This window comes from Pezoporus wallicus, unplaced genomic scaffold (assembly GCF_028554395.1).
Source record: "Pezoporus wallicus isolate ANWC-B61680 ecotype Strahan unplaced genomic scaffold, APGP_CSIRO_Pwel_v1 contig_8057, whole genome shotgun sequence".
NCBI classification, from domain to species: Eukaryota; Metazoa; Chordata; class Aves; order Psittaciformes; family Psittacidae; genus Pezoporus; species Pezoporus wallicus.
In genome coordinates this window covers 72,561-100,497 of record NW_026637044.1, presented here as the reverse complement: position 1 = coordinate 100,497, position 27,937 = coordinate 72,561, and the positions used below count along the sequence as shown (strand labels likewise).

Here is a 27,937-nt window from a genome sequence, read left to right as displayed (position 1 = left end):
CCCCGCACCACACTCCTGGACCTTGTCCCTGTCCCACATGGGGTGTGCACCGGTGTCGCCCCATGGCAGCGGGCCCTAATCCCGTGTCTCCCACAGGGTGCTGCCTATCCTGTCCCTGCGGCGGTGTTGCAGCTTTGCCATGCCCCCATCCCGCAGTGCAGGCGCACACAGAGCCGGGGTGTCCGTCCGGTTTATTGGGGGGGCACCTACCGCGGAAGGCAACATGCAGGGCGGTGTGAAACGGCGGGGTGGGCGCACACAGCGCTCGGCTACGGGACAACGGCACGAACACGGCACACGCTATGGGGCGAGCAGCTGGGGAGGTCGATGGGTGGTGGTGGGTGGGCAGGAGCCCCCCAATCCGGACCGTGCCTGCGCCCCCTCCCCACCGCGGCATCCCCTTCTCTGTGCGTGGGGTAGCACCGCGGGCTGGGGAGATGCTGGGGGGCTGCACCCCCTGCCCTGTGCCACCGGTTGTGCTGGGGAGCAGCCAGGGGTACAGGGGGGCACCGGTGAGTGGTGCGGAGAGGGGACCCCGCCACCACCCCAGGCACACACACACAGACACCCCCAGCCACAGGGTCACCACAGCCGGGACACAGACGGGGGGGACACGGCAACCCTGCCCCGTGCTGCGGCTCAGCGCACGCGGTGTGCACATGCACATGCATGCACACGTGTGCCACGGCGGGCGGGAAGCACGGTTGGGGCAGACGTACATACAGACACACATGTGTAGGGGCACAGGGGAGCAGTGTGTTGAGGACCCCCCCCGGACACGAGCACGCACACACACACGCACATGCACACACATGGGAGTGCAGGCAGGCAGGCAGACCCGCAGCACAGGTAAACACGCATGACACACGCACACACACGCGGGCGCACCCCCGTGCAACCTCCCCCCAACCGCCGCGCTGCCTCTGGCCGTGGGGGTCTGGATGGGGAAGGGGCTGCGGCACTACCGGGAGGAGGAGGAGGAGGAGGAGGATGGGGAGGCGGAGAGCAGCACGCATCCGACAGTCCGGCCAGCCGAGCCGCGGGGCAAGGGGGGGCCTGGCTCCCGGGTTAGGCCAGCTAACGGGGGGTGCCGAAGGGCTCCCGCGGCGGGAGGGAGGGAGAAGGGAAGGATTGTCCGTGGGGGACGGCGGCCTGGGTCCCGCCGGCCCGGCCAGCGTCCTGGGGACGGGGGTCCCGCGTCCCGTCGCGCCGGGGGTCCCGGCCCCGTCCCTGCGCATTAACTGCCGGGGTCGGAGCAGTGTCTGTGCAGCGGCTGCGTGTCCGGCGCGGCGGGCAGCTGCCCGGGCAGCGAGAGGCGGCGCGGCGGCGCGGGCGGCGGCTCCACCAGCAGCACCACGTCCGGTGGCGGCGGCGGCGGCCCGTGGAGGGGGTCCGGCGGCAGCTCCAGCGGCACCGGGAAGCTGGGAACCTGCGGGAGAGAGGACAACCGGTGGCACCGGGGCAGGCGGGATGGGACAGGGGCTCGGTGCGGCACCCCCCTGCTGCGGGCAGCACCGGTGGGCAGTGGGGATGGGGTGATGGGGCCGCCCCAAACTTGGGGTGGCCCCATTCTGCAGAGGGGCTGGAGAATGGGTGAGGGGCTATCCAAAGACTGGAGGGTGGCGGGGTGGGGGTGGGGGGGTGGCTCAGATGTGACCCTAACCCACAGCGTGGATGGAAGATGAAGTGATGGGCATGGGAGGGGTTTACTGCAGATTTGGGGGCCTCAGAGGTGACCCCCACCCACAGTAGCGCTGGAGGATGGGGCTGCCCCAAACTTGGGAGGCTCAGAGGTGGCCCCAGCCCACTTTGGGACTGAGAGATTAGGAGAGGGGCTACCCCAAGACTAGGGCGCTCAGGCATGACCTCAACACTCAATGGGGATGGAGGATGAAGTGATGTGGCACAGGAGGGGTTTGCCCCAGGTCTGGGGTCCTCAGGGGTTACCCCAACCTGCAGTGAGGCTGGAGAATGGGGTAATGGGCTTCCCTAAGCTGGAGGGGTCCTGTGGGGCTAGAGGATGTGGCACAGGAGGGGGCTGCCTCAAGCTTGGGGGACTCAGGGGTGACCCCCAACCCACAGTGGGGCTGAAGGATGGGGTGGTGTGTCAGATTTGAGGTGCTGCTCCACACTTGGGGATGCAGAGACCGTGCTGTGCTGACCTGAGCAAGCGGCTGGATGGGGGTGATGGGGAGGACGGGCTGCAGCGGGCATGGGGGGCCGGGGGCCTGGTGTGGGGACGAGACCGTGCTGTATGCGGGCGGCACCAGTGCGGCCTGACGCTGCAGCAGCTGCATGATGGAGCTGATGTCTGCTGCCATGCGGGTCTCCAACCTGTTGCGATACATGTGTGTGCAATGGAAGGCAATGCTATAGGGCATCGTGACCCCATAGGAGCCCCCCAATCGCCCCAACGGGCGATTGGAGGACTCCTATGGGGTTGTGCTGCCCCTCAACCCCCTCCTAAGGTACCTGTTGAGCTGCTTCTGGAGCAGGTCGAGGCGCATCTCCACCTCGGAGCGCTGCCGGCGGCTCATGGCTGGCAGTGGGATGCTGAGCGCGGCATGAGCCGGGATGGTGCAGCGCGGCAGCTCCTGGTACTGCCGGCCCCGGCTCTCCCCCCAGAAGCTGAAGATGTTGGAGACCCCCGAGAAGGCTCCTGTAAGGGCAGGGAATGGGAGACATCAGGGACCTTAGGGTGTCCCTGAAGGCAGGGGGCAGGGATGCATCCCAGCAGATATGGAGCAAGAAGCAGGGATGCTTTCCAGTGGGCGCAGAGCAGGGATGAATACCAGAAGACATGGTGAGGGGAGCACTGATGCATCCCAGCAGGCACAGAACAGGAATGGAGCAGGCAGCAGGAATGCATCACCTTAGGAACGGAACAGGGAGCGGGGATGCATCTGAGAAGGCATGGAGCAAGGAGCAGGGATAATGCCAGCAGGCACAGGGCAGGAAAGCAGGGATTCATCCAGTTTGTACAGAGCAGGGATGTATCCCAGCTCCTTGATCCCTGCCTGCTGGGATGCATCCCAATGGGCACAGAGCAGGGAGGCATCCCAGAAGACATGTTGAGGGGTACAGGCATGCATCCCAAAAGGCACAGGGCAGGAAGCAAGGATGCATCCCAGTGTTCGCATCCCAGCGTTCACATCCCAACAGGCATGGAACATGTATAGATCCTAGCAGGTACTGAGAAGGGAAGCCACCAAGAAGTGGGCACAAAGCAGGGATGGAGCAGGGAGTAGGAATGCATCCAGGAAGGAATGGAGCAGGGGTGCATCCCAGGAGACACAGAACAGGGAGGCATCCCAGAAGGAATGGAAGAGGGAGCAGGGATGCATCCCAATGGGCAAGGAGCAAGCAGCAGTGATGCACCCAGTGAGAGCAGAGCAAGGAGACATCCCAGAAGGCATGGCGCATGGATGCACTGCAGTGGGCATGCAGCTCCCCAAAGGGGCACAAAGGCAGGGGAAGGTGCAGGGCAGGGGATGGGGATCCAGGCGCAGGCAGAGCTGCAGCAATGGGGGTGTCCAGGACCTGCTGGGGATCCGCAGAACCCAGCGCGGGGAATGACGAGATGAGGGCCCCCTCCACAACCCCTGAGCCCGTCCCCACCTGAGAGCGGGTTACACATGTCGCTGCCCTCGCGCTCCTCGGCCTCGCTGGGCACCGTGTCCTGCCCACCCGCCCGGGCGCTGCGGAACGGGGACAGGGCAGCGGCCCCCGGCCCAGGCTCGGGGGGCTCCTCCTCATCGCTGGACGGGGAGCTTGGGGGGGACCCGCAGTGCCATGGCTCCCATTCTGCCGGCCCGCGCGGGGCCCCGGGCGCCTGGCAGCTCCGTCCCGGCCGCAGTGCCTGCGGCCCACCCCGTGCCTCCCCGGCGCTGGTGGCGTCTGTGGGGGGACAGGACAGGGGTCACCGCGGCCCTAACGGGCCCGGACCGCCCCTGGCCCCTGCCCTGAACCCACCTTTGTCCGTGCGCCGGCGGAAGGAGAGCTTGCGCTTGCGCAGGCGGTTGAAGCCGCCATCCAGCTCCTCGCTGCCTGGGGAGCCGGGGATCATGTTGGTCTGCGGGGAGAATGGGGGGGGTTGGGGGCAGCCAGACCCCCCCTCCTGGGCATGATGGGGCCGGCAGGAAGCTGCGTGGTGCTGCTGCTAGGGGGTGATGCTTGGGGGCACCCCAGGGTGACTGTCTCCAAGCCCTGAGCATCCCTTGCTGGGGGCGCAAGACCCCCTAGGTTGCTCAGCACCCCCTTGCTTCCCCAGGACCTCTGCAGTTTGCCCAGCACCCCCCGACTTTGCCCAGCACCCCGTAGTTTCTCCAAGACCCCCTCACTTTGCCCAGGACCCTCCCTAGCTCGCCCAGCACTCCTCACTTTGTCCAGGACTGGAACTCCCCTAGTTTGCCCAGCACCCACCAGCTTCTCCAGACCCCCCAGTTTTCCCAGGACTCTCTCAATTTGCCCAGCACCCCCCCAAGTGTGACAAGGACACCCCGGTTCCCCAGCACCCCCAGTTTGCTCAGGACACCCCAAGGCACAGCAGGATGTGCCCCCTGTGCATCCCGTGCTCCCCCTGGCCTCCGCATCCCCTCACATCGCGCAGGTTGAAGGTGATCTCGAGGCTGGACCAGAAGTGGTCGGAGAACTCGGGGTACATGTCCAGCACCTCCAGCAGGTCCTCGCGGTGGATCTTGTGCAGGTCACAGTAGGTCAGTGCCCGCACGTCCGCATTGGACTTCCCGGGCCGTGCGTACAGGTTCAGCGGCTCCCCAAAGATGTCGTTCTTCCCTGGAATACACGCACCAGAGGAGGGGGGGTCAGGCCATGGCGGGCACGGTGGGGGCTGTAGGACCCCACTGCTGGGGGCTCACCCAGGATGGCCACCACCACGTCCCCGCGCAGGATCTCGATGGAGCCGCGAGAGATGAAGTAGAGCGCAGTGAGGACGTCTCCAGCATGTACCAATGTGTCCCCCGGAGGGGCATGCGTGGTCTTGAACTTCATGGCCAGGGCACGCAGGCAGCCCTTGGTGGCACCCTTGAAGGGCTTGCAGTTCTGCAGCAGGCTGCGGTTGAGGTGCAGGCAGATGTCAGCCTGCAGGCACTCGGGGAAGCCCTTCAGCACCTATGGGACACCAGGTGTCACAGGGAGGGCAGTGGGGTGCCGTGGTGGGGGCGGTGGGAGCAGGGCAGGGCGCTCACCGCGTTCATGTCGATGCCGTTGGTGTAGGACCAGGCGTGCTGGAAGTACTCCTCGAGGCGCTGGCGCAGCGGGTTGGGGATCTGGTGGAAGCGGATGAACTCGCGGACACGCAGCATCTGTGTGTGGTAGCGCGCGGTGCCCGAGTACAGGCGCTGGATGATGGCCGACACGTTCCCAAAGATGCTGGCGTACATCAGCGCTGCGGCAGGTAAGCGGCGTGAGGGCACCGGGCACCCACACCGGAACCCACCGCAAGCAGCAGGACGCCCACCGGACACAGTCCCTGCCCCGGCAGCGCTGCACACGTGTGTGAGTGTATGCACACACACACACAGAGACACACACCCCCCAGCCCCACACACACATGCTCTGGCTCCCTGGCACACTCAGACATGTGCACTCACACACACAGGTGTGCGCACGCATGTGCATGCTCACACACACACACTCACATGTACGCTCGCACACACATGCCCGCACATGTATGCATACACTCACACACTGACATGCACACATGCAGTCTCACACACACATGTATGTGCTCATGGAATTAACTGGGTTGGAAAAGATCTTTAAGATCATCAAGTCCAAATGTCACCCCAGGACTGCCAAGTCCACCACTAAGCCATGTCACAGGGCCTCGTGTTCCAGGGATGGTGATTCCACACCATGGGAAGCCTGTTCCAATACCTGACTACGCTTTCAGGGAAGACTTTTTCCCAATATCCAGTTGAAAATACACGCACTCCTGCACTCACACATACATCCTTGTCCACGTGCACCCATGCTCATATACACATGCATGTGCTCGTGCACACGCACCTCCACGTACACTGACATACACACATTCACACATATACCGACACACACATGCACGCTAATACATACACATGCACATCCACACTCACACACAGTCTCACTCATAGACGTGTGTGCTCACTCAAGTCCCCCACTGACATATACAAATGCCTATTCACATGCACACCCCTAGACATGCACACTCATCTCAAATGCACACTTATGCACTCATACACACAAGCTCCCACTCACACCCATAGATGCTCTCAAACTTGCACGTGTGCTCACATGCATTCTTTGCTGACATATACACACACGTGTGCTCACACACACATGCATGCACCCCCCATGCATGCTCCCACATGCACGCATTCTTGCATGCACCCCTTGCTCACCTATACATGTGTATGCTCACATGCACATACACACACACACACGTCCATGCACACACATGCGATCACACACACATGCACATGTGCTTGCCCACATCCCCCTGACACATACACATGCATGCTCACACACATGCACACGCCCTGCGCATGCTCATGCACTCATGGACACACACACACACACACACACACACACGCATGTGTGCTCACGTGCATCCCCTGACATATACACACACATGCTCACACAGGCACATGCACCCCCCAAATGCATGCTCACACTCACTCACACTCACACACACACACACTCACACACGCTCACACTCACACACATGCTCACACACACACACGCTCACACTCACACACGCTCACACTCACAAACACGCTCACATGCACACATACAAACATGCTCACACTCACACACGCTCACACACACACTCACACACTCACACTCTCACACACTCACACACATACACTCACACAAACACACATAAACACACATGCACACATGCTCACACGCTCACACTCACACAAATACACACACACGCTCACACACACTCACAAACACACACACTAACACGCTCACACTCACACACACACAAACACACACACTCACACACGCTCACACTCACACACGAACACACACTCACACCCACGCTCACACTCACACACACACGCTCACACTCACACACACTCACACACGCTCACACACACACACACTCACACACACACATGCTCACACACACGCTCACACTCACACAAACACACTTGCACATGCTCACACTCACACTCACACACACACATGCTCACACACACATGCTCACACACACTCACACATGCTCACACACGCTCACACACTCACACACACAAACACACTCACACACGCTCACACTCACACATTCACACACACGCTCACACTCACACACGCTCACACACACACACACGCTCACATTCACACAAACACACACTCACACATGCTCACACACTCACACAAACACACACACATGCTCACACTCACACACACTCACACACACTCACACACAAACACACACGCTCACACTCACACACACGCTCACACTCACATACACACATGCTCACACTCACACACTCACACACAAACACACACGCTCACACTCACACACACGCTCACACTCACATACACACATGCTCACACTCACACACACGCTCACACTCACACACACGCTCACACTCACACACACGCTCACACTCACACACACGCTCACACTCACACGCACACACACGCTCACACACACTCACACACACTCACACGAACACTCACACACACTAACACGCTCACACTCGCACACGCTCACACGCACTCATGCTCATGCTCACACACACTCACACTCACACACACTCACACTTGCACACGCTCACACGCACTCATGCTCACTCTCACACACACGCTCACGCTCACACGTACTCATGCTCACTCTCACACAAACCCTCACACTCACACACATGCTCACGCTCACACACACTCTCACACACACATGCTCACACTCACACACACATGCTCACTCTCACACAAACCCTCACAATCGCACACACGCTCACACTCACACACACTCTCACACACACACACTCTCACACACACACACGCTCACTCTCACACACACGCTCACACTCACACACACATGCTCACTCTCACACAAACCCTCACAATCGCACACATGCTCACACTCACACACACTCTCACACACACACACGCTCACACTCACACACACACATGCTCACTCTCACACAAACCCTCACTCTCACACACACGCTCACACTCACACACACATGCTCACTCACACAAACCCTCACAATCGCACACATGCTCACACTCACACACACTCTCACACACACACACGCTCACACTCACACACACACATGCTCACTCTCACACAAACCCTCACTCTCACACACACGCTCACACTCACACACACACACTCTCACACGCACACCCCTGTGCAGCCCCCCGCAGCCCATCCCCGCACCGCCCGGGGCACTCACAGCCGATGAGCATGACGCAGATGGAGAAGATCTTCTCGGAGTTGGTGTTGGGGGAGACGTTGCCGAAGCCGACGCTGGTGAGGCTGCTGAAGGTGAAGTACAGCGCGGTGACGTACTTGTCCTTGATGGTGGGGCCGTAGAGGGGGTTGCTGGCGTTGAGGGGCTTGCCGATCTGGTCGCCCAGCGAGTGCAGCCAGCCGATGCGCTGCCCCTCCACGTTGCCGATGGCGTACCAGATGCAGGCCAGCCAGTGGGCGATGAGCGCGAAGGTGCACATCAGGAGGAAGAGCACGGCTGCCCCATACTCCGAGTACCGGTCCAGCTTGCGGGCCACCCGCACCAGGCGCAGCAGCCGCGCTGTCTTCAGCAGCCCAATCAGGGTGGTGGTCTGCGGGGACGGGGCCGCAGTGGGGGTCACTGAGGGATGCTGTGGTGGAGACCCCCAACCACTGCCCTGGCAACCACCGCCTGGCACCCGCTTCATCACCACAGATGCCTGGCCCTGGTCTGGGAGCATGAATGGGACCCTGGGCACCACCACACAGGAGGAGCTGGCACCCAGGGCACAGCAAACACCATCCTGGCATCCACTGCAGTACCACGGGCACTTGGGGGTGCATGTGGGATCCCTCAAGCATGACCCCACAGGAGGAGCTTTCACCCAGGGGACTGCAAGCACCACCCTGGCACCACATTGGCACCAAGGATGCCTGGCCCTGGCTTGGGGACATGTGTGGGACCTATGGGCATGTCCCTGCACAAGGACCTGACACCCAGGCAATACCACCCATTGCTACAACACCCACTGTTCTGGTACCCATCATGTCACTACTGGCCCCTGGCCCTATTTTGGGGGTGCATATAGGACCCCCTGGGAAGACCTGGCACCCAGGGAGCAGAACACACCCACTCTGGCACCATGGGCACCCAGACCCAGCCTGGGGGCACACATGGGACCCCCAAGCACCACCCCACAGGAGGACCAGCACTGAAACAGCACCCAGCCCAGACAGGGCATGGCAGCAACCCAGCGCAGCGACAGGTACCTCTTCAGAGCCAGAGCCGAAGATGAGCAGGTCAAAGGGGATGGCAGCCACCATGTCGATGAGGAACCAACCCTTGAAGTAGTGTATGGCGATCTTGGCGGGGTGGCTGACCACCTCCTCGTTGGAGTTGACATAGGTGGTGCGGAAGTTGATGAGGATGTCGATGATGAACATGATGTCCACGATGAGGTCGACCACATTGAGGGGGCTGCAGGAGTAGCCGCAGTGGTGGCGCTGGACCTCCTCTTGGTCGTTGAGCAGGAAGGCGGCCGAGTAGGGCGTGAAGATGGCCGTGTAGATGACCAGCAGCAGGATCAGCCAGTCCCACACTGCCTTGAAGGGGCTGTAGTGCAGGATGGTCCATTTGTGGATACGTGGAGCCTGCAGCTTGTACTCCGGGAGAACATCAGCGCCCAGCGACAGCACCTGGGGGTGGGCAAGGGCTCATCTCATCAAATCACAGAATGGTTTGGGTTGGAAGGGACCTTAAAGCTCATCCAGTTCCAACCCCCTGCCATGGGCAGGGACACCTTCCACTAGACCAGGTTGCTCCAAGCCCCGTCCAACCTGGCCTTGAACACTGCCAGGGATGGGGCAGCCACAGGTTCTCTGGGCAACCTGTGCCAGGGCCTCACCACCCTCACAGGGAAGAACTTCTTCCTCAGATCTCATCTCAATCTCCCCTCTGTCAGTTTAAAGCCATTCCCCCTTGTCATGTGGCTGAGACCCCCAAACCTCTGTCCCCAAACAGAGTCTGCACCCATCAGCTGTGGGCAGAGCACCCTTGGGCTGGGGCTGCACTGGTGCGTACTGGTGGCACATGGATGCTCAGGGGAGACCTCAGTGCTATGTGACAGGTGGGAGTCTGTTTCTTCCCCTAAATAACAAGCAATAGGACAAGAGGAAACAGCCTCAAGCTGCACCAGGGGAGGTTTAGGTAGGATACTGGGAAAAAATTCTTCACTGAAGGGGTTGTCAAGCACTGGCACAGGCTGCCCAGGGAGTGGTGGAGTCACCACCCCTCGAGGGATTTAAAAGATGTGTAGATGTGGCACTGAGGGACACGGTTTAGCGGTCGCCTCAGCACTGCTGGGTTAATGGTCAGACTCGATTAGCTTAAAGGTCTTTTCCAACTGAAAGGATCGTGTTTCCTTGTGGCTGGTGCTGTGGGTGCAGGGGGGGACATCTGGCACACACAGCCAAGACAAAGGCACCTCACCAGCAGAGCTGCCCCACATGCCCCTCTGGCCCCATAGCAAACGCTCACAACCCCTGCACACACTCAATGCTGCCGGGGCTCCCCGGTCATGCCAAGCCCTGCTCCAGTGGGATCCTGGTGCAGCTGCTGCTGGAGCAGATCTGGCAGCCCCAGTGGCACACAGTGACGCAGCTGAGGGCTGGCACGGGCACTGCGGCCTCTCACTGTGCCAGCCCCTCCGGTGCCGCCTGCACTGCCTCGGGGATCCCCCTGCCCACAGCAATGCCCCCCCGCCACATACACATCCCTCCTGCACATGCACACATATGTGCAAATATATGTGCACGCACACACAACTGCGGGGGGTCTGGGGGGTACTGCCATGCCCCAGCAGCTGTGGCCATCCATCCAGCACAGGGATTAGATGTACCAGCCACGGGATGGGGGGACATCAGCCAGAAATAGGGACTGGGTGAGCAATGTTGTGGGGCAAGGGGCCCCATGGCGGGCAGTCCCCTGGATGAGAGCATCCTGGGCACAGCACTGGCCCCATAGTGCCTGTTCAGAGCAGCTGTGGGGCTCAGACATTCGGGGGCTGATGGCTACCAGCTGCCTGCAGCAGCTGTGCATGGATCCCAGGGCACCCGAGGGCAGGGATGGGAGCTGGGGTGATGCCAGCGCAGCCATGCCCCCACATTACTGCAGGACAGCAGCACAGCCCAGTGAGCATGACCTGGGGGTCCCTGGGGGGGAGTCCCTCCCCTCCCCATGCTGCAGTCACCACTCTAAGGCACAGGTGAGGTGACCAGGGGGACCCACAGCCCCTGCCCACCACCCCACAAGAGCCGGAGGACACTGAGCCTGAGCCCACCCGCGGCCATCACATGAGCCACCCGGGGTGAGCACAGTGCCCAGACCCTCCTGTTACCCGCATGGCAGCACCCAGCACCCTGCCAGGAGCAGCCCCGCGGCACAGCCCCACCGGACTCCCTCCCCGGGTTGGTGGTACCGGTACCTTCTCCTCCCGGCTCTGCCCCGCAGTGCGGTCACCGTTGCCGTCGAGGCTCAGGCAGGTGCCGCAGAGAGAGATGCCGGGCATGGGTCCTGCTCCGGCGCGGGGGGCCACGGCGGGGGGCCCCGGCAACTCCTGGAGCAGCTTCAGGAGCGACGCCAGCATCCTCACGGCCGCCCGTGGGACCGGGCCCGGCCCATGGTGTGCCGGCGGCTCTCACCCCCCACCGCCCGCCCGCCCGCTGCCCCGCGGGCACCGGGCACACGACCCCCCGCCACTGCTTCCAGCACCCATCCAGCCGCCGCTCCGGCCCGGCCGGGCACCGGGCACCCCTCGGCGGGTCGGCGCCAGCGGCGGGAGCCACGCTCCACCGGCAGCCAGGGGAGAGTTATTAGGGCGGAAATGTTTCCCAGCCTGCTCCGCTCTGGCGGGCAGAGCCAGGGCACCCCCCTCCACGCCGCACGTTAACCCCACTGATACACGGGGCTCGGGACCACAGCACGGTGTGTGGCACTGGCACAGCCGGCGGTGACCACGGTGGCAGCTGCCACTTCCTGACACCACTGGCACCCCTTCGGCTGTCTGGGCACTCGTGCGTGGTGCTGGGGGGACACAGGCCAGCCCCATGGTGGCGAGCAGGACATCACGGTGTGCACCCGTGTCGTGAACATGCGAGCGCACCGTTAAGCATGCCGTGAACACACTATGAGCACACACCTGCACGGTGCTCATGCTGTTCCCACCCTGCTGACTCATCCAAAACAGCCCCCCACTGCTGTCACCACCCCATATCGGGACACAAGAAAGTGGGGGACATCCCAGGGGGACACCCCTTGTCCCTCAGCGTCCCCGTGCCCACGGCAGAGCCCAAAGAAGTGACGCAGCACTGCGGGAACAGCCGTGCCTGTGCGGTGGCGGTGCCGGGGACACGTGGTGACAATGACGGTTCCTGTCATCAGCCCTGAGTCACCCGCTGCCACCCACAGGAGGGGTTTCCCGCTGGCACTGAGTCCCCATGCACTGCTTGATGGGATGGGATGGGACCATGTGTGTTGCATGTGCGGTGGGGGGTCCCAGTGGAGCCGGCATGGAATGGGGAGTGTTCACACACCCCTTCCTGGGGGCAGGCACCCGAGCATCCCCTGTGTGTCCCATATGTGCCACCCGTGGGCAAGGGTGACGGCTGCTGCACGGGCACATGGGGTCACACCTCTGTGGGGTCATAGGGGGTCACGATCCGACAGGGGCATGTGCGATCATGGGAACCGTGGGGACGCAGGGGGCCAGGGTATTGGGTTGGGGACAGAGGATGATGATGCTGCAAGACACATGAGTTGGGGTACCACGGGGACACCACAGGGCAGTGGTACCCCAGGCCAGAGCTCCCGCCCCGGGCTCCAGCACCCCATACAGCAGGTGAGAGCCCTGTAGGGGTCCTGGTGGTGTCCCCTCAGCCCCATCCTGGCTGCCCCTTTAAGTTCTGCTAGCCTGGCTCCATTTTTAGCCGGGGCGGGGGGGGCCAGGAGGGTGACGGGGGTTGGGGGGGGGGGTGGCTTCAACAACCAGCCGGCTCCTGCCTCTAAAATTAACGCAGCTGCTGCCCCAAACTGGGACAAATCCCTGCCTGCAGCGCGGGCAGGACGGGCAGGATGGGCAGCGTGGGCAGGTGCCCCAGGAACCCCCCTGCATCTGGATACCCCCCCACAATGCAGGCCCGTCCCAGCCTTGAGGCCCTCGGACCCCCTCCCCCCCCCCCCATCCAGGGCTGTGTGACCATGGGGAGCAGCCCCAGGATCCACCCTCGCGCTACCACCCCCACCCCCAGGTGCCGGGAACAGCTCAGGACCCTCAGCATGGTGGGGAGGGGTCTGAGGGGCCATGCTGAGCTCTGGCACCCTGTGCTGCCCCACATGTCACACAGCCCTGTGGGCCCCGGGACACCCCCTGTGATACACTAGGGGGGCAGCACCTGGGACACCCTCAGTGCTTCACCACCGCAGGGGACAGCACCCCCCACCGTGCCCCCAGCCCTGGGGGGACAGCCCCAAGCCTTCCCTGAGCCACGGGGACAGCCCCAGTCCTCCCCAGCCACGGGAATAGCCCCCAGCCCCCCTCATCTCCCCCAGCCAGAGGGACAGCCCTGCTAGGAGCCCCAGCTGTGGGGAGAGCCCATAGCCCACTGACCCCCCAGCTACAGGGACAAGCCCAGCCCCCCTAGCCGTGGAGAGAGCCCTCAGCCTCCCCTGTCCCTCTCAGCCATAGCGGAGTCCCCAGTCTCCCACAGCCGTGGGGACAACCTCCACTCATCTACCATGTAGGGCACAGCGAGGGTCTGGGGCACCTCCACCTATGTGCCCAGCCACACACATGCAGCCTAACCCTCCAGCCCAGACCCCGGCCCGGCAGAGCATGGTGCCACACCGGGTGATGCCAAGAGGCAGCTGGACTGCTGTCAGTGCCACAACACCTATCAGTCACCGTGACACAGATACTGCCGGTGCTGACACGCAGTGACACGTACACCGCCCCAGCACAGGCACATGGAACCTCGTGCTCACGGTGACACGTACACCAACACCTGCTGGCACCCAACACCCATCCCGCACACCCGGAGACATCCGGCACAGCACCTGCCGCGTCCCAGACACACGCGCCCACAGGGCACAGCCCCCTCGCTGCTGCAAATACCCCCGACCCCAGCACCCCCCAGACACCAGGAACGGAAACCCCACACTGTACTGCTAACACCCCCCACCATGGCAGCTAGGCCTGTGCTGACACCAGTGTTGTGGTGACACCGCACATCCATGGTGAAACCACCCAGCACCAAGTGCAGACCCCACAGAAACCCACAGATCCCACCACCTGCACTGACAGACACCCAAAATCAGACACCTTGCACCCATACACCTGCACTGGCAGATACCCAACAGCCACAGCCACCAGCACCAGTGCCAGCACCCACCCAGCACTTGCCCGTGTATCCCACAACAGCGTAAACACAAGCACCCAACACCAACAGACACCCAATAGCCACCCTGGCACTGTCATCAGCAGGTTTCCAGCACCCTCTGGACACCCAACATCAGGATACAGATACCTACTGCACGCTGACCCCAGCATCCACGGTACCAAACACAGCAGCAACCACACCAGCGCTGATGGGGAACTCTGCACCTTTGGGGACACCCAAAGCAGGACAGCCACACCAACATGCGCGGGCCCAAGGGTGTTCCAAAAACAGCGGCAGCACCATGAGTGTTGGCGCCCCACACCAAGCCGTGACACCCTCATCGGTTCCAGTGTCGGCATCACCCAACGCATTCTCCACCGTGGCAAGCACTGACCACCAGCAAGGCACCGTGCATGGCAGCAATTGGGACACCGCGATGCCCAACTGTCCCCACTGTGGCAGCAGTGGCCGGTACTCACAGCATTGAGCTGCGGCAGCGGTGCAGCTCCCTCGGCACCACCCGACATGGACACCGGGGACAGGCGACCACCCCGGGCCGGAGGCAATGCAGGCACCCTGCTGCTGACAGCACGGCGGCAGCACCCACACCCCGCGGTGCCGGGTGCAGGGTGGGGTGACGAGCCCTGTGACAGGGTGACGTCCCCGCGGGGCGGTGCGCACGCCCCAACACCCGACCCCCACCTGCTGACGCAGTCACTGGTGCTGACCCACACCATCCCATGCCGCGGCCACACCGCCGTGCCGCAAGCCGCCGTCGATGGGACACCCATGGGGACCACCTGGGGACATGGCAGCCACCAGTGCTGCAGCACCTCGACAAGCAGCCATGCAGCAACCCCCACATCACGGTCATGGCACAGCACCCAGCCGGGTGGGCAGCAGGGTGCCCATGGGTGGGTGATGCCCCACGCTGCCCCTACACATGGAGTTTGGCTGGAGCACAGCCGATACGCCAGCTCCCAGCCTCACCAGACCCCGGGATGCTGAGCCCACTCCCATCTCACTCCGTGCCCCGTTGTCCCTCCCGGCTCCAGCCCAACGTGAGAACAGGGAAACCCCGGGACCCGGCGCCTGCTCCCTCCCGGAGCCCGCTCCCCACGGGAGGGACCCCGGCCCGTTCCTCCCCGATCCCCCGGTCATCCCCCGGTCCTCCCCCGGTACCTCCTGTGCCACCAGGCTGGAGATGCGGACAGCCCGGCGGACGCGGCCGCCCTTGCGCTCCCCGTCGGGGCGGTCGCCGCTGTCGCGCCGCGCCGGGGCCATGGTCGCGATCGCGGGGGAAGCCCCGCGCTGCCCCCGCTGCCGCCACCCCCCAGCCTGGCACGGCCCGTCCCGGCGCGGCCCCGAGCTGGCAGCAGATGGAGCGGGGCCGGCGCCCCCCTCAACCCCGAGCCCCCCCCCGCCGCTGCCGCCGCCCGCCTCCGCCGCCCCCCCGCGGCTCCAGCCTCCGCCACTCCCCGCGGGGCCGTCACCGCGCGGGGAGGGAGCGGGAACACCCCTCGCGGGGAAACTGAGGCACAGGGGGACGGGGGGGGACACTCCCGCTGCTCCCTGGGGACCCCGACAGTGTCCCCGCTGCCCCCCCCAGTCCCGAGGCTGTCAGCCCCTTCCTGCAGAGCCCCAAGAGTCCCCATGGTCCCCCAATAGACTCGCGGGTACCCCCAGAGGTGAGGTGTGGTTGCACAGCTCCATCTCTGCAGGACAGGGATGGGGACAAGGTGTCCACAGGCTGACTCCCAGCCCCACGGCTCCCCGTGTCCTTGGCCACTGCCCAGCCCTGGCAGCGGGACACACTGCGCCTGGCACCACTGTGTCCCCGCAGAGGAGGCACCCTGGGGTGCTGCAGCCTCACCCAGCGGGGATGGGGAAGAGGAGGACCTGCTCCATCAAGGAGGGGCTTCCCTGCACCCCCACCCTCACATCCACCCACAACTAACGGCGTACAAACCCATGGCTCCCCGTGACACCCTGTCTCTGCCGGTTGCACTGTGGTCACCCCCAGCCTGAGTGGGGCTGGGGACCCCCCCAGACATGCCCAGCTCAGACTCCCACCATGGCAGGCAGCTGCACATCCTCCACCACCGCCACACCACACCGGACACCAGCTCCCAAAACGGTCAGGCACGGTGCTGGCATCACCCAGCCCCAGCACCATCCTGCCCCACTGCAGGTAGGGGTCCCGCTGGAGCGGGCTGCAGGTCCCTGGGGCTACCACAGGACACTGCAGCATCACCACCCTGCACGGCCGTGGGGCCTTGTGCCAACCCAGACAATACCGAGCACCAGCCACCGGCCCAGCCATGCTGGGCCCCGACCCCGTGCCTGTCCCCACCGCACTGGCACAGCACGGCCGGCTGGGGCCAGGCAGTGGGCCCGAGAGCATGGTAACCTTGATGGGAGCTGTGGGCAGCAATGCGTGCTCCCACCCCAGGGAGCATGGTGTGGCTGCGGAAGAGCCGAGACCCCACCCCAGTGCCATGGGGCATAGCCAGCCTGCTGAGGGCAGCCATGGCCCCCCATCCACCAGGTACTGCGCAGTGACAGCGGTTACAGGCAGGAGGGGATGACCAGGGCCGGTGCAGGCAGCTGCCTGCCCAGCGGCTGCCAGCACAGCATCAGAATTAATTACACAGCAGAGGCAACTGGGATGCTGCTCATTAGCATGCTGGAGAGGAGCAGGGAAGGCCAGTGGCATCTTGGAGGGGTGGGAAGGTAACTTGAGGGGACCCAGTCTTGTGCTCACCAGGTTGGGGTCCCACACCCCACAGAGGGGCCCACCAGCCCCATACAGGGGTCTACTCTGGTGCGGGGAATGGGGCTGGGCGCACCCCAGCAGCAGGGCTGCGAGGTCCCCGTGGGAGCTGGGGTCCCACATGGGTCCCCCTCACGTGTGCGAGCAGATGCAGGCAGAGGGGGCAGGGGCTGCTCAGAAGCTGGAGCACAGACGGATGCATCGGGGCACCTCCAGCCCCTGCCAGCTGCTGGGGACCCCAGGGAGAAGTGATGGCAGAAGTGAGGCTGCCCCGAGGGAGATGCGGATGAGGCAGAGAGGGTTCCCCGCTCCCCACCCCTCTGCCTCATCCCTGAGGCAGCCCTGTGCCAGGGCTGGCTGGCTGGCTGGACAGGGGTCCTGGGAGCCCTCAGTTCATTAGCAGGAGCCAGAATCAGGGTGTAATTAAGCAGCTGCCGCCGCCTGCTCCCAGTAGCCAGATGGCAGTTACACAATGTGCCAAGGATTAGACACCACCGCATCCCCCCGGCACCCCCGGCAGCCTGCCGTGACACCGGGGCCTGTTCCTGCCCTGGGATGAAGCCAGGGCTGAGGGATGTCCCAGCCGGGGGGGGCTGCCCCTTCCTTCCTGCTGGGAACACAGCGGGGACCCCAGCATGGCGCAGGGCATGTCCCAGCCATGTGCCACCCCACCATGGCACCCATTCCTTCACCCTCCCACAGCACCACCCCAAAGGGAGCAAGTGGGACCCTCTGGTCCTCAGGGTATGGGGGACAAAGGCCCCAGCACAGCCAGCGGCAGCCCCAGCATGCCCTGCGTGAGCAGCCCTCCTGGGCAGGGGCAGCATGGGGACTCAGCCATGGTCCCAGATTCCTCTGGCAGCCCCCAGCACCATCCGGCACCAGCCTGGGAGCTCCAGCATTGCCCTGCATGCTTCAGCATCACCCTGTGAGCTCGAAGCACCACTCTATGAGCTCCAAGCATCACTCTATGAGCTCCAAGCATCATCTTGTGAGCTCCAAGCATCATCCTGTGAGCTCCAAACATCGCTCTATGAACTCCAAGCGTCCTCCTGCAAGTTCCAGCATTGCCTTGCGAGCTCCAAGCATCATCTTGTGAGCTCCAGCACTGCTTTTTGAGCTCCAAACATCATCCTGTGAGCTCCAAGCACCATCCTGTGAGCTCCAAGCACCATCCTGTGAGCTCTGGCATCATCCTCCAAGTTTCAGCACCTCCCTGTGCTCCCTGCACACTGCAGCATCACCTTGTGAGCTCCTGGCACCATCCCGTGACCTCCAGCATCCTGCATGTTCCAGCATCCTGAGAGCTCCAGCACTCCCCTGCACACTCCATCATTATACTGTGAGCTCCATCACCTCCCCGCAAGCTACAGCATCATCCTGCATGCTCTAGCATCCACCACCCTCTGCATCATCCTATGAATCTTTGGCATCACCCTGCATGCTCCAGCACCTCCCCATGAGCTCAGGCAGCCAGCACCTGTGCAGAGCATCCTCTGGGCTCCAGCCATACCCCAAGCACTGCTTGACCACCTCTGCCGGCCACCGGGCACCCGCGGGCTCACCTGGGTGACCTTCTCGGTGACGTTGTGGGTACGGTCCTTCAGCTTGGTGGGGGCAATGATCTCCTTCTCGCCGGGCGGCGCGGCCAGGAACGCATCAGCCTTGAAGTCCACGAAGTTGAGGGTGATCTGGGGGATCTTGCTGATGGCCCGGTAGCGCATCAGGTCCGAGTCCGAGGTGGAGTTCAGCAGGGCACTCCGGACCGTGGTCATGGCCCCTGGGCGGGGGGACCATCACCATGAGGGAGCCACGGCCCTGCTGCTATCCAGGGCTGGGGTCCCAAGGCAGGCAAGGGGAGCCCTGGGGTTAGAGGGGGTTCCCCTGGCAGGTAAGGGGAGTTCTGGGGCTGGGGAGTCCCATGGTAGGCAGGGTGAGCGAGGAGCCCTCGGCCGGGGGGACCCCCATCTGGGCGTTGCAACACCCAACATCATGCTATCATTTACGTTAATATAATTATGTTCCACTCCCCTAATGGGGGACTGTGAATGGGCTGGAGGATGAGAGGGCAGCCCCCCAACCCCACCAGGCAGGGGTATGCACTGGGGTGGCTGTGGTTCCCCACCAGGCATGGGGGGCTTGGTGCCTTGTGGGGCTCAGGGCTGCCCCAGCTCACCCACACCAGGTGATGGGGAGGCCCCATCAGGCACCGGAGCCGCCGGCGCCAAGCATTACAGCGATGAGGAGCCTGACAGTGACGAGTGCCGCAGCGGCCGTGTGTCGGCACTGCCGGCGGCTCCCTCAGTGCAGGTGACGGCATTGGCCCTAATGAGCTGCCAGCCCCATCGCCTTCACCCTGCGGCCACACGCTGCACCAGTGCACACCCAATGCCCGCGGTGTGCCACCGTCGGCGCCGTACCGGTGCTGGAGCCGCGGTGCATGCTGGCGCCGGTGCTGGCGTGGCGGTTGTGGCAGCGCTTGTCACCGTCGCCCTTCATGGCCTCGATGTCGTCCACGGAGGAGGCCCTGCGCACGCTGTGGAGGCTCTCCCGGGAGCGGCTGCGCTGCGCCAGGCTGCAGTTGGAGAAGGCGGCGTGCAGGGCCAGGCGGTCGGTGCGCGGCGAGGAGTGGGTGACAGGGGGCTCAGCCGTGGGGCCGTCCCCCATCAGTGCCGCCTGGTCCTCGGGCTGGCTCCCCACCGCGCAGCTGGGCTCCAGCGAGGGCGGGGCATCCTCGGGGCTGGACTCACTGCTCTGCTTGGAGAAGTCCACCACCACGGCATCGGGCGGCTCCTGCGGCAGGGACTGCTTGCTGCCCGCCAGCGCCAGCAGCGCCGGCAGCTTCAGACGGAAGGACTTGCTGCGCCCTGGGTGGAGGAAGGAGAAGGGTTGGGATACAAACCAACCCATGGGCACCCGTTGCCCTCACCATGTGCCACGTAGCACAGCGCTTTTGGCACCCAGGATGCACGGTCTGCAGGAGCAGGGTCAGTGCAAACCTACTGCTGGCACAACCCTCCACACCAGCCATGCCATCTGCCCCGGCACCAGTCCTACCTGCAGGGAACCAGTTGGCAGGGGTGACCCAATGGTTGGTGTCCTTGTCAGGCGAGCCCAGGCGCTCCTTCTCCATCACGACCTCGAAGTTCAGGATGAACATGATAACAGCCCCATCCTCATTCTTAACTGGCACCACATCCACCAGGCACAGGAAGCAGCTGCCTGTGGGGAGGAAGGAGGCTCAGCACTGCAGTGGCACCGCTTTCCGTCCTTGCTGTGCACCCCCTCTTACCCCCCCCCCCCACCCCACTGGGCACCCTCTCCTGCACCCTGCCCTGGAAAAGGGAGGGGATCGAGAACTTGCTGATTCAGCGCGTGCCAGCCCCGCTGCAACTGCATCATGGGGGGAAACCGAGGCACGAGAGGGTTCTGAGTGCCGGAACCCAACCTGCTTCCCCAGCACCCCCCAAACATCCCAGAGGTCTGGGGGGAGCAGCGCTGGGGGCAGTCAGGTTGCCAGGCCAGGCTTAAACCGCTCAGGAGTTGTTAACAGCTGTAGCGTTAATCCTGCATCTGGAGATCAGCTGGGATGGGGGGGCCTGGGGCAGCCGGGATTAACCTCTCCTGCATAGGGATGGGGCAACATCCTGCATCCCCCCCCAGCCCCCCTCACTGTGGGGTCCTCATCTGCATTGGGGGTTACACGGGGGTGTCACCGCAGCCCCATAGCAGCAGCCCCAGCAGCCGCAGCAGGACATGGGACAAGCGCGATAGCGGGGTGCCGGATCACCCCCACCCGCTGGCAGCAGGCCCGGCATGTGCTGGGGAGCCCAGCACAGGAGCGTCGGCTGCCAGCTGGCACCGGCACCGTCCCCAGCCCCGCGTGGGGAATCCCGACCCGCACGTGGGGCTGCGGGCAGAGGGCCAGAGCCGCGGCAGGCGCGTGGGTCCCCGCTGCGGGGGGATCAGCGGCACCGACACATGGGCGCGGTGCCGCCGGCAGTGGCTTTGCTCCATCGTCGCCCACCCGGCGCCCTCGGGAAGGACTAATCCCGCTGATCCCCGCGACACGCGACAGCACCACCGGCATCGGGCACCCTCCCAGCGCCGCTGATCCGACCCATCGGCGGCCAGCCCATCCCAATGCTCGCTCCTCACCTTGCTGCTGGTGGGGCCCTGGGCTGCGGGTCAGCGTCCCATGGCCCCCTCCCCACGCGCCCCAGGGGCTGCAGGCATGGGGACCCCCACCCCAGGCGGGCCGGGGGAGAGCGGGGGGGCCCGAGCCCGGCCGTGGTCTCGGGTGGTGGAGGGGACCCCCCGGCCGCCCCCCCCCCGAGCTCCGGGTCTGCGGCCCTTGGCACGGCCGCCGCCGCGCCGGCTTTATGCCTAAATATGGCTGCGGGCAGCAGCCGCCGGCGCCGTGGGACGGACACGCCACGCCACGCCACGCCATGCGGCCCGGGGTCCCGGTCCGGTCCCCGCGGGCACCGGCCAGCGCCAGTGTCCCCCCGCCACCGGGCTGCCCGTGGGGAAACGGGGTGCAGGGATCTGGAGGTGGCGGGCTGGGGGGGGGGGGGAATGCATGTGAGTGGGGGTGCGCTGGTGGGGTAAAGGGCTGGGGTCTCCGAAACACTGGACCCACCTTCACCCGCAGTGCTGTATGGCCGGGGGATGCGCTGAGCCCCGTGCTCCCTCCAGTATCCCCCAGCATCCCCCAGCACCCCACAGACCCCTCTTCCAGAACACATCACCCCACTCCGTCCCATTCCCTGGCAATGCCACTCCCCTGTTGCTACCCTCCAGCACCCTGCCCAGCCTGACAAAGCCTCCCCGCCCCCCCCCCCCCATAAGGAATGGGGGTCTCGCGCCCCCCACTTCTCCCGTTTAGACTTGGGGAACCCGACCACGAGTGATAGGGACACTGAATGTTTCTCCCCTGGAGAGGAAGAAAGGGAGGAAGGGAGGGGGGGCTCTCCTGCTGAGGGTGCACCCTGCACCCCAAAAGCACGGACAGCCCGTTAGACCTGCGCCCCAAATCCATCCACGGCCTCTCTCCCTGCACCTGACAGATACATGTGCCCCCCCCCACACCACTCCCTTCTGTCCCCCTGCACCCCCTCACCCCCAAAGCCCCTCTCCGTCCGGGGCTGCGCTGCTCCCCTCCACCGCCAGGGCGCAGCACCGGGCGGGGGGGATCACGAGGGAGTGTGGGGGACCCCATCCACACACACACTGCCCCGGGCACCCCGACATCGTGCACAGCACGTCCTGCACCCCGGCACCACGCACCCCCCAGTGCACCCCCACATAAAGCACCGCAATCTGTGCCCATGGTGTGCACCCTGCACCCCCCCACTCCGCACCCCGCTCTGTGCCATGCTGTGCACCCTGCATCTCCACCTCTGCACCCACACCGAGCACATCACCCTGCATCCTACACTGTGTACATCACCCTGCATCCCACATTGCTCCCTGCACTGCCACACTCTGCAGCCTGCCCTGCACCGTGTGCTTCCACACCTGCACCCCACATTCCACCAGATCCCCCCAGCACAGCACAGCTCCCACCATGAATCCTTCCCTCTATGCACCCCTGCCGGAGTGCACCCCAGCAGCACAGCCCCCACTGTGCTGTGCTGTGGGATCCCCGCACTCCACACCCCAGTGCTGCATTTCAAGGGCCAGCCAGGCTGAGGCACCCCAGATATGTCACTGCTCCCCACACTGTACACATAAACCTTGCCAAGATCCCCATCCTGTGCTGCTGCAGGATCAGGATACCCCCAGGACCCCCTGGCACACCCCATGCTGGTGTTAGCACGCTGCTCGCTGCCCCACAGGACCAAGACCACCAGCGTCCAGCATGGCTCCAGTGCTGCAGTGAGGACATGAACTTGCCTGGGCACCCCGGCAGCACTGGCAGGAGCAAACGTGTCTTACTGCTCCTCCCCAGCCCCTGGCCACCGGCGCCAGCGCGGTGGCCCCTGACAGGGTTCAGCCAGGGAAACCCGTCCAGCACTACATGTGCCAGCTCGTGCCGGGCAGGAGGGCACCAGGAACCCAATCCGGCTCCTTCATGCTTTCTCCCAGCTCCAGTCTGTGCCAACTGATGTTCAGGCACACGTGGTGCCGCAGCCAGCCCCAGATGACCAAAGGTCACAGGCGGTGGGGAGTCTTTTGCACTCCGTGGCCCCCACCATGCCACAGACGCAAGACAGCACCGTGGCGGCTGCCCAAGGCCGTCCCTGCGGGACACGGCATCCCCGCAGCTGCCGCGACCTTCCGGCGTCCCCGGCAGCGCCAGGGCTGTATAAACAACGTCGTGCAAAACTAATGGCTGCAGCAGCGGCTGGCGACGCAGCGGGGCCCAGCCGCTCACCGCGGCACGGCAATGCCACACACTGCAGAACTGGGATGGGATGGATGGGCTCGGTGGTGGGGGGAGCTGCACTGCTGGGGCAGAGGAGTGGGGCTCATTGCCATGGCATAAGGGCCCTGGTGGGACGAGTGATGGCAGTTGTGATGGGGACATGCTGGGGGCCAACTGCAAGGCCAGAGCCTGCAGCAGTGCGGGCTCTGTCCCACTGTTGCTTGGGGATGTCCAGTTTCTTGGGGGTTCCCCATGCAGCAGGTCCCCAAGCACCCCATATCTGCTCCCACAGCACAGCCGGCAGCCCCTCTCCATGCTGGCCCCACGGCACACAGCCAGCACAGAGCTGTGCGCACCAAACACCGCTGCAGCCAGGACCCCCCACAATAGTCCCCGGACATGGGACGGATATGTGGGGGCAGGAAAATGCCATATCCCAGGGACCAGGCACCGCCATGGGTCCTGCTCCCCTGCCCCATGGATGAGCACAGTCACGTCCAACCAAGACCCCCCCATCCCGGGAGGTCCCAGAAGCATCAGGGAGGGTGAAGCCCCAGCTCCCTGTGCACCGCATGCACCTGCTGCTGCTGCTGCCTATAAATATCCCATTGGAAACTCTGCGCTCCCCAGGGATGCGGCACGGGCAGCGCTGCCGCAGCACCAGCCTCCCCCTTCAGCACCCGCTGCTGCAGGTCCCAGGTGCCCAGCACACCTAGGTGTGGTAGGATGGAGCTGCACCCCGGGACCCTCAACTTGCATCACCCTGAGGACTCCCCATCCTGCCTCCCCATGGGTCCCACAGCAGTACCCACGAGCCCAGGCTGGGGTGGGGGCTGGCTGGGGGCTGTGAGCCCCTGCACTGCTCTGGGGAGGTGCTGGGGGACCCTGCCTTGTAGCAGTGCCCTGGGAGCTGGACTCCCCCATGCTGAGTGATGAGCAGGGAGCTGGGGGATGCAGGAATGCAAGCCAGAGGAAGGACCCCAGCCTGGGGCAGGGGACCAGGGGACACAGAGCCCATTCCTACCCCTGCCCCCTATGGGGTACTGGAGATGCAAAGTCTCATCCTCCCCAGGTTGGGAGGGGGGATAAGGGGCAGAGCACCCCAAAGGCTCACCCCACCTGCCTGATGCTGCCCAGAGCCATAAAGCACAAGCAGCAGGCAGGTAGGAGCTGGCCATGGATGCTGCCTGGGTGTGTGGTGGCCATGGGAATGCCAGCAAGGGCCCAGCAGGAGCATGAGCCCCGGCCCCGACTGCTGGCACATGTGCTCGTGGGGCAATCAGCCTGGCCCTAACAAGGACTCATCGAGCGCTGCCCAAGTGGGGCCAGGGCTGCCATGTGCTGCCTGCACCCTGCCAGCCCTTGGTGCCACACAAAGGACACCGGCAACACCAGATGCACTCACCTCGCTGCCTGGTTGTGCCAGACATCACAGTGCACTGAGCCACAGCAACTGCAGCAGGATGGGGCCGGGGCAGGGACCAAGGGGTACCCCCAGCCCTGCTCACAGCCCTAAGCCCCCAGCCACAGATAGGCCTCCCAACAGCTCATGTCCCAGAGATCAGTGACTCTGGGGAGCTGAAGCCGCCGCGGCTCCACGTGGCACGGTGCCGGCAGCTGGGAGCCAGCTTTGTTTACTCTGAGTGCCGGAACCGAGGCCGGGTGCCGAGAGCCAGAGACAGCTGCTGTGAGAGCCGGGACACCTGGTGCAGGCACCGGGGTGGCTGCCGCGCGGGACAGCCCCGGCATCGCCAACATGGGGCTGCTGGTGCCAGGCAAAGGGCTCCACAGGGCCTGGCACCTGCGTGCTGGCACAGACATAGAGTGCAGGGACCTTCATGATAGCACTGGTGCCCAGCCTGGCTGGTGACCTCCTTATGCATCCTCACTGGAATGGCAGTGCTGTAACACCTCATGCAGGCTCGAGCCCCAACGGCTCACACTGAGGCTGCTCACAGGGTCCCGCCCATACATGGGGCAGCCATGGGGCAGCCAGACCCCCAGGACAGCGCAGGTCAAATGGTTGCCAGCTGCCCCCTCCCTGCCACCCAAATGATGCTGCTCCAAAATGTGTCTCCCCACTGCTTCCCATATCTTCATCTTGCTCTCGGGCATCACAGTGCCCCTGCACCCCACATCACCCCCCCACTGCAGTGCCCCATGGCAGAGGGCATGCTGATCACAGCAAGCTGCTCCCACCTCACAGCCCCAGCCCCACAGCAGCCCAAACAGCAGCCCTAGCACCACATCCCTCCTAGAAGCCTTCACAGGAAGAAGGGAGGGCTGCAGACCCCTGGTGCTGCAGGACAAACCCCCACCCTCGAGCCAGATATGCAGCCCCAGCGCTGCCCCTGGGCACAGAGACACCAGCCACCGGTGCTGCGCTCCCAGCCACAGCGGCAGCACACGCAACCCATGACGCTGATGGATGGGCACAGCGTGGCCACCCGCCTCAGCAGGTCCTTAACTCTAGGGTCTGTCTGCCCGTGACGGCCGGCCGCCTGCATCCCCCCCACAAATAACCGTCCATCTCTGCCGGTGCCGCCGGCGGCAGCGCGGTCCCTACCGTCCTTGCGGTAGAAGCAGATCTCCACCTTGCGCTCCTCGGCGCCCAGCAGTGCCTGGGCGATCTGGGCTGCGGCACCGCGCTGGGTGCGGGGCCCGTGGAGGAAGTCGCAGGTGCTGGGCTTCTGCATCACCTCCGCCCGCGAGTACCCGCACAGCTGGCAGAAGCCGTCGTTGCAGTAGATCACGGCGCAGTTCTCCACACGGGCGTTGGCAATGATGAACTTGCGGCCTGGGAGAGAGCGGAGGATGGTCAGATACGGCACCCCCAGCACGGCACCCCACAGAGGGGGCTTTGCTCCATCCATCCGTCCATCCACAGCTCTGGGCTCCCTGTGACCCAACATTTTGCAAACCACCCCATTTGCTCCCCAGGAGAGCCCTCAAGCTGCCAGCACCACCACCATCACCATGGGGTCCCCAGCACTGCGGGGTGCTGGGGACCCCACCACCACACCCATGGGTGCTTGGCTGGACCTCCCCAAGTCACAACACTGCTGTGGCACACCGGCACACGGTCTGTCCCCCAGCATGGTGACCCCATGGGGTGCCACTGTCACCGAGACACTCCCCTGTCCCCACCCAGGATGCTCCAGGGCTCCAAAGGCACCAGGGTCCCCCCATCCCGGGGAAATCAGTGTCTCCCTGCCAGGGCCCAATGTGCTGCACAGAGCAGAGGGTTGGCAAGGCTGGGGGTGAGCTGGGGATCCTCTGGCTGAGGCTCCATCACCATTGGGCTCAACCCCCCTGAGACCAGGCAGATCCCACAGCACCCTGGTACTGCTGCTGGAGGCTCACGGCTGGCAGTGACAGCACCCAGCCATGCTTATCACCTGCACCCCAAACCCACCCCAGGCCTCCCTGCGTCCCCATCACCCCCAGCCCCAGCTCCGACCCGCCCCCCCCAGCCCCACTCACTCTGCCCCTCGAACTTGCGGATGATGGTGTCCAGGAAGGTGTTCTGGGGGGCGACGTGCCCCCGCCGCACCGGCATGCTGCCCGGCCCATGGGGCAGCGCCGCCGCCCGCTCCGCGCCGCCGGGCCCCGCGGGGGGAGGAACGGAACGGGAGCGGGGAGGCGGCCCCGCGCCGCGGGGGGTCCCGCTGCCCTTGAGCCAAGGACGGCGCCGGCGGGGCGGCTCCGGCGCGGGGGGTGGTGCGGGACCCGGCTCGGCTCGGCTCGGCACCGGGCCCGGCTCAGCCCCGGCGCAGCCCCGGGGGCGGCGGGATGCGGGGCGGGCGCGCAGGGGTTAAAGCTGGGCCCTCCCCTCGCCCGGTGCCCGCCGGTCCCGGACCCTGCCCGCCCGGTGTGGTGCCGGTGCGGTTGCCGGTACCGGCGCTGGTGCGGGTACCGGTGCGGGTACCGGTGCGGGTATCGGTGCCGGTGCCCCCCCCCCCGCTCTACCCGCTCGGTGCGCGCCGCATCGGCCTTATTTAGTCACGGAGCGGCTGGGGGGGGGGGGGGGGGGATGGATGGAGCCCCCGCCCCGCCTGGCCCCGCTCGGCTCGGCTGGGCTGGGCTCAGCTCGGCGGAACTCGGCTGGCCTCGGCCCGGTTAGGCTCGGCTCAGCCAGGCTCGGCCCCACTCGGCTCGGCTCGGCTCGGCTCGG

At 64.6% G+C, this 27,937-nt stretch overlaps 1 protein-coding gene across 1 annotated transcript; it reads right to left on the bottom strand.

The window, feature by feature from the left end:
- Window positions 1–174: 174 nt before the first annotated feature.
- On the bottom strand, window positions 175–27,937 carry KCNH2 (potassium voltage-gated channel subfamily H member 2). Its single transcript, XM_057402808.1, has 15 exons — window positions 27,247–27,937; window positions 26,330–26,560; window positions 20,451–20,615; window positions 19,814–20,260; window positions 18,959–19,173; window positions 9,458–9,883; window positions 8,412–8,799; window positions 5,208–5,407; window positions 4,878–5,130; window positions 4,601–4,794; window positions 3,973–4,072; window positions 3,619–3,897; window positions 2,473–2,659; window positions 2,163–2,334; window positions 175–1,429 (listed from the first exon to the last, which is right to left on the bottom strand). The coding sequence occupies exons 1-15, from the start codon at window positions 27,320–27,322 to the stop codon at window positions 1,238–1,240; spliced, it is 3,525 nt and encodes a 1,174-aa protein (XP_057258791.1). The 5' UTR covers window positions 27,323–27,937; the 3' UTR covers window positions 175–1,237.

Bases quoted from the DNA above. Each gene is read 5' to 3' on its own strand.
- KCNH2 (XM_057402808.1), bottom strand. From the start codon at position 27,322: ATGCCGGTGCGGCGGGGGCACGTCGCCCCCCAGAACACCTTCCTGGAC. The intron at 8,800-9,457 runs GTACCTGTCGCT...CCGTCCCCGCAG, and splicing joins TCGGCTCTGGCTCTGAAGAG to ACCACCACCCTGATTGGGCT. The intron at 5,408-8,411 runs GTGAGTGCCCCG...TACCTGCCGCAG, and splicing joins CTGCGTCATGCTCATCGGCT to CGCTGATGTACGCCAGCATC.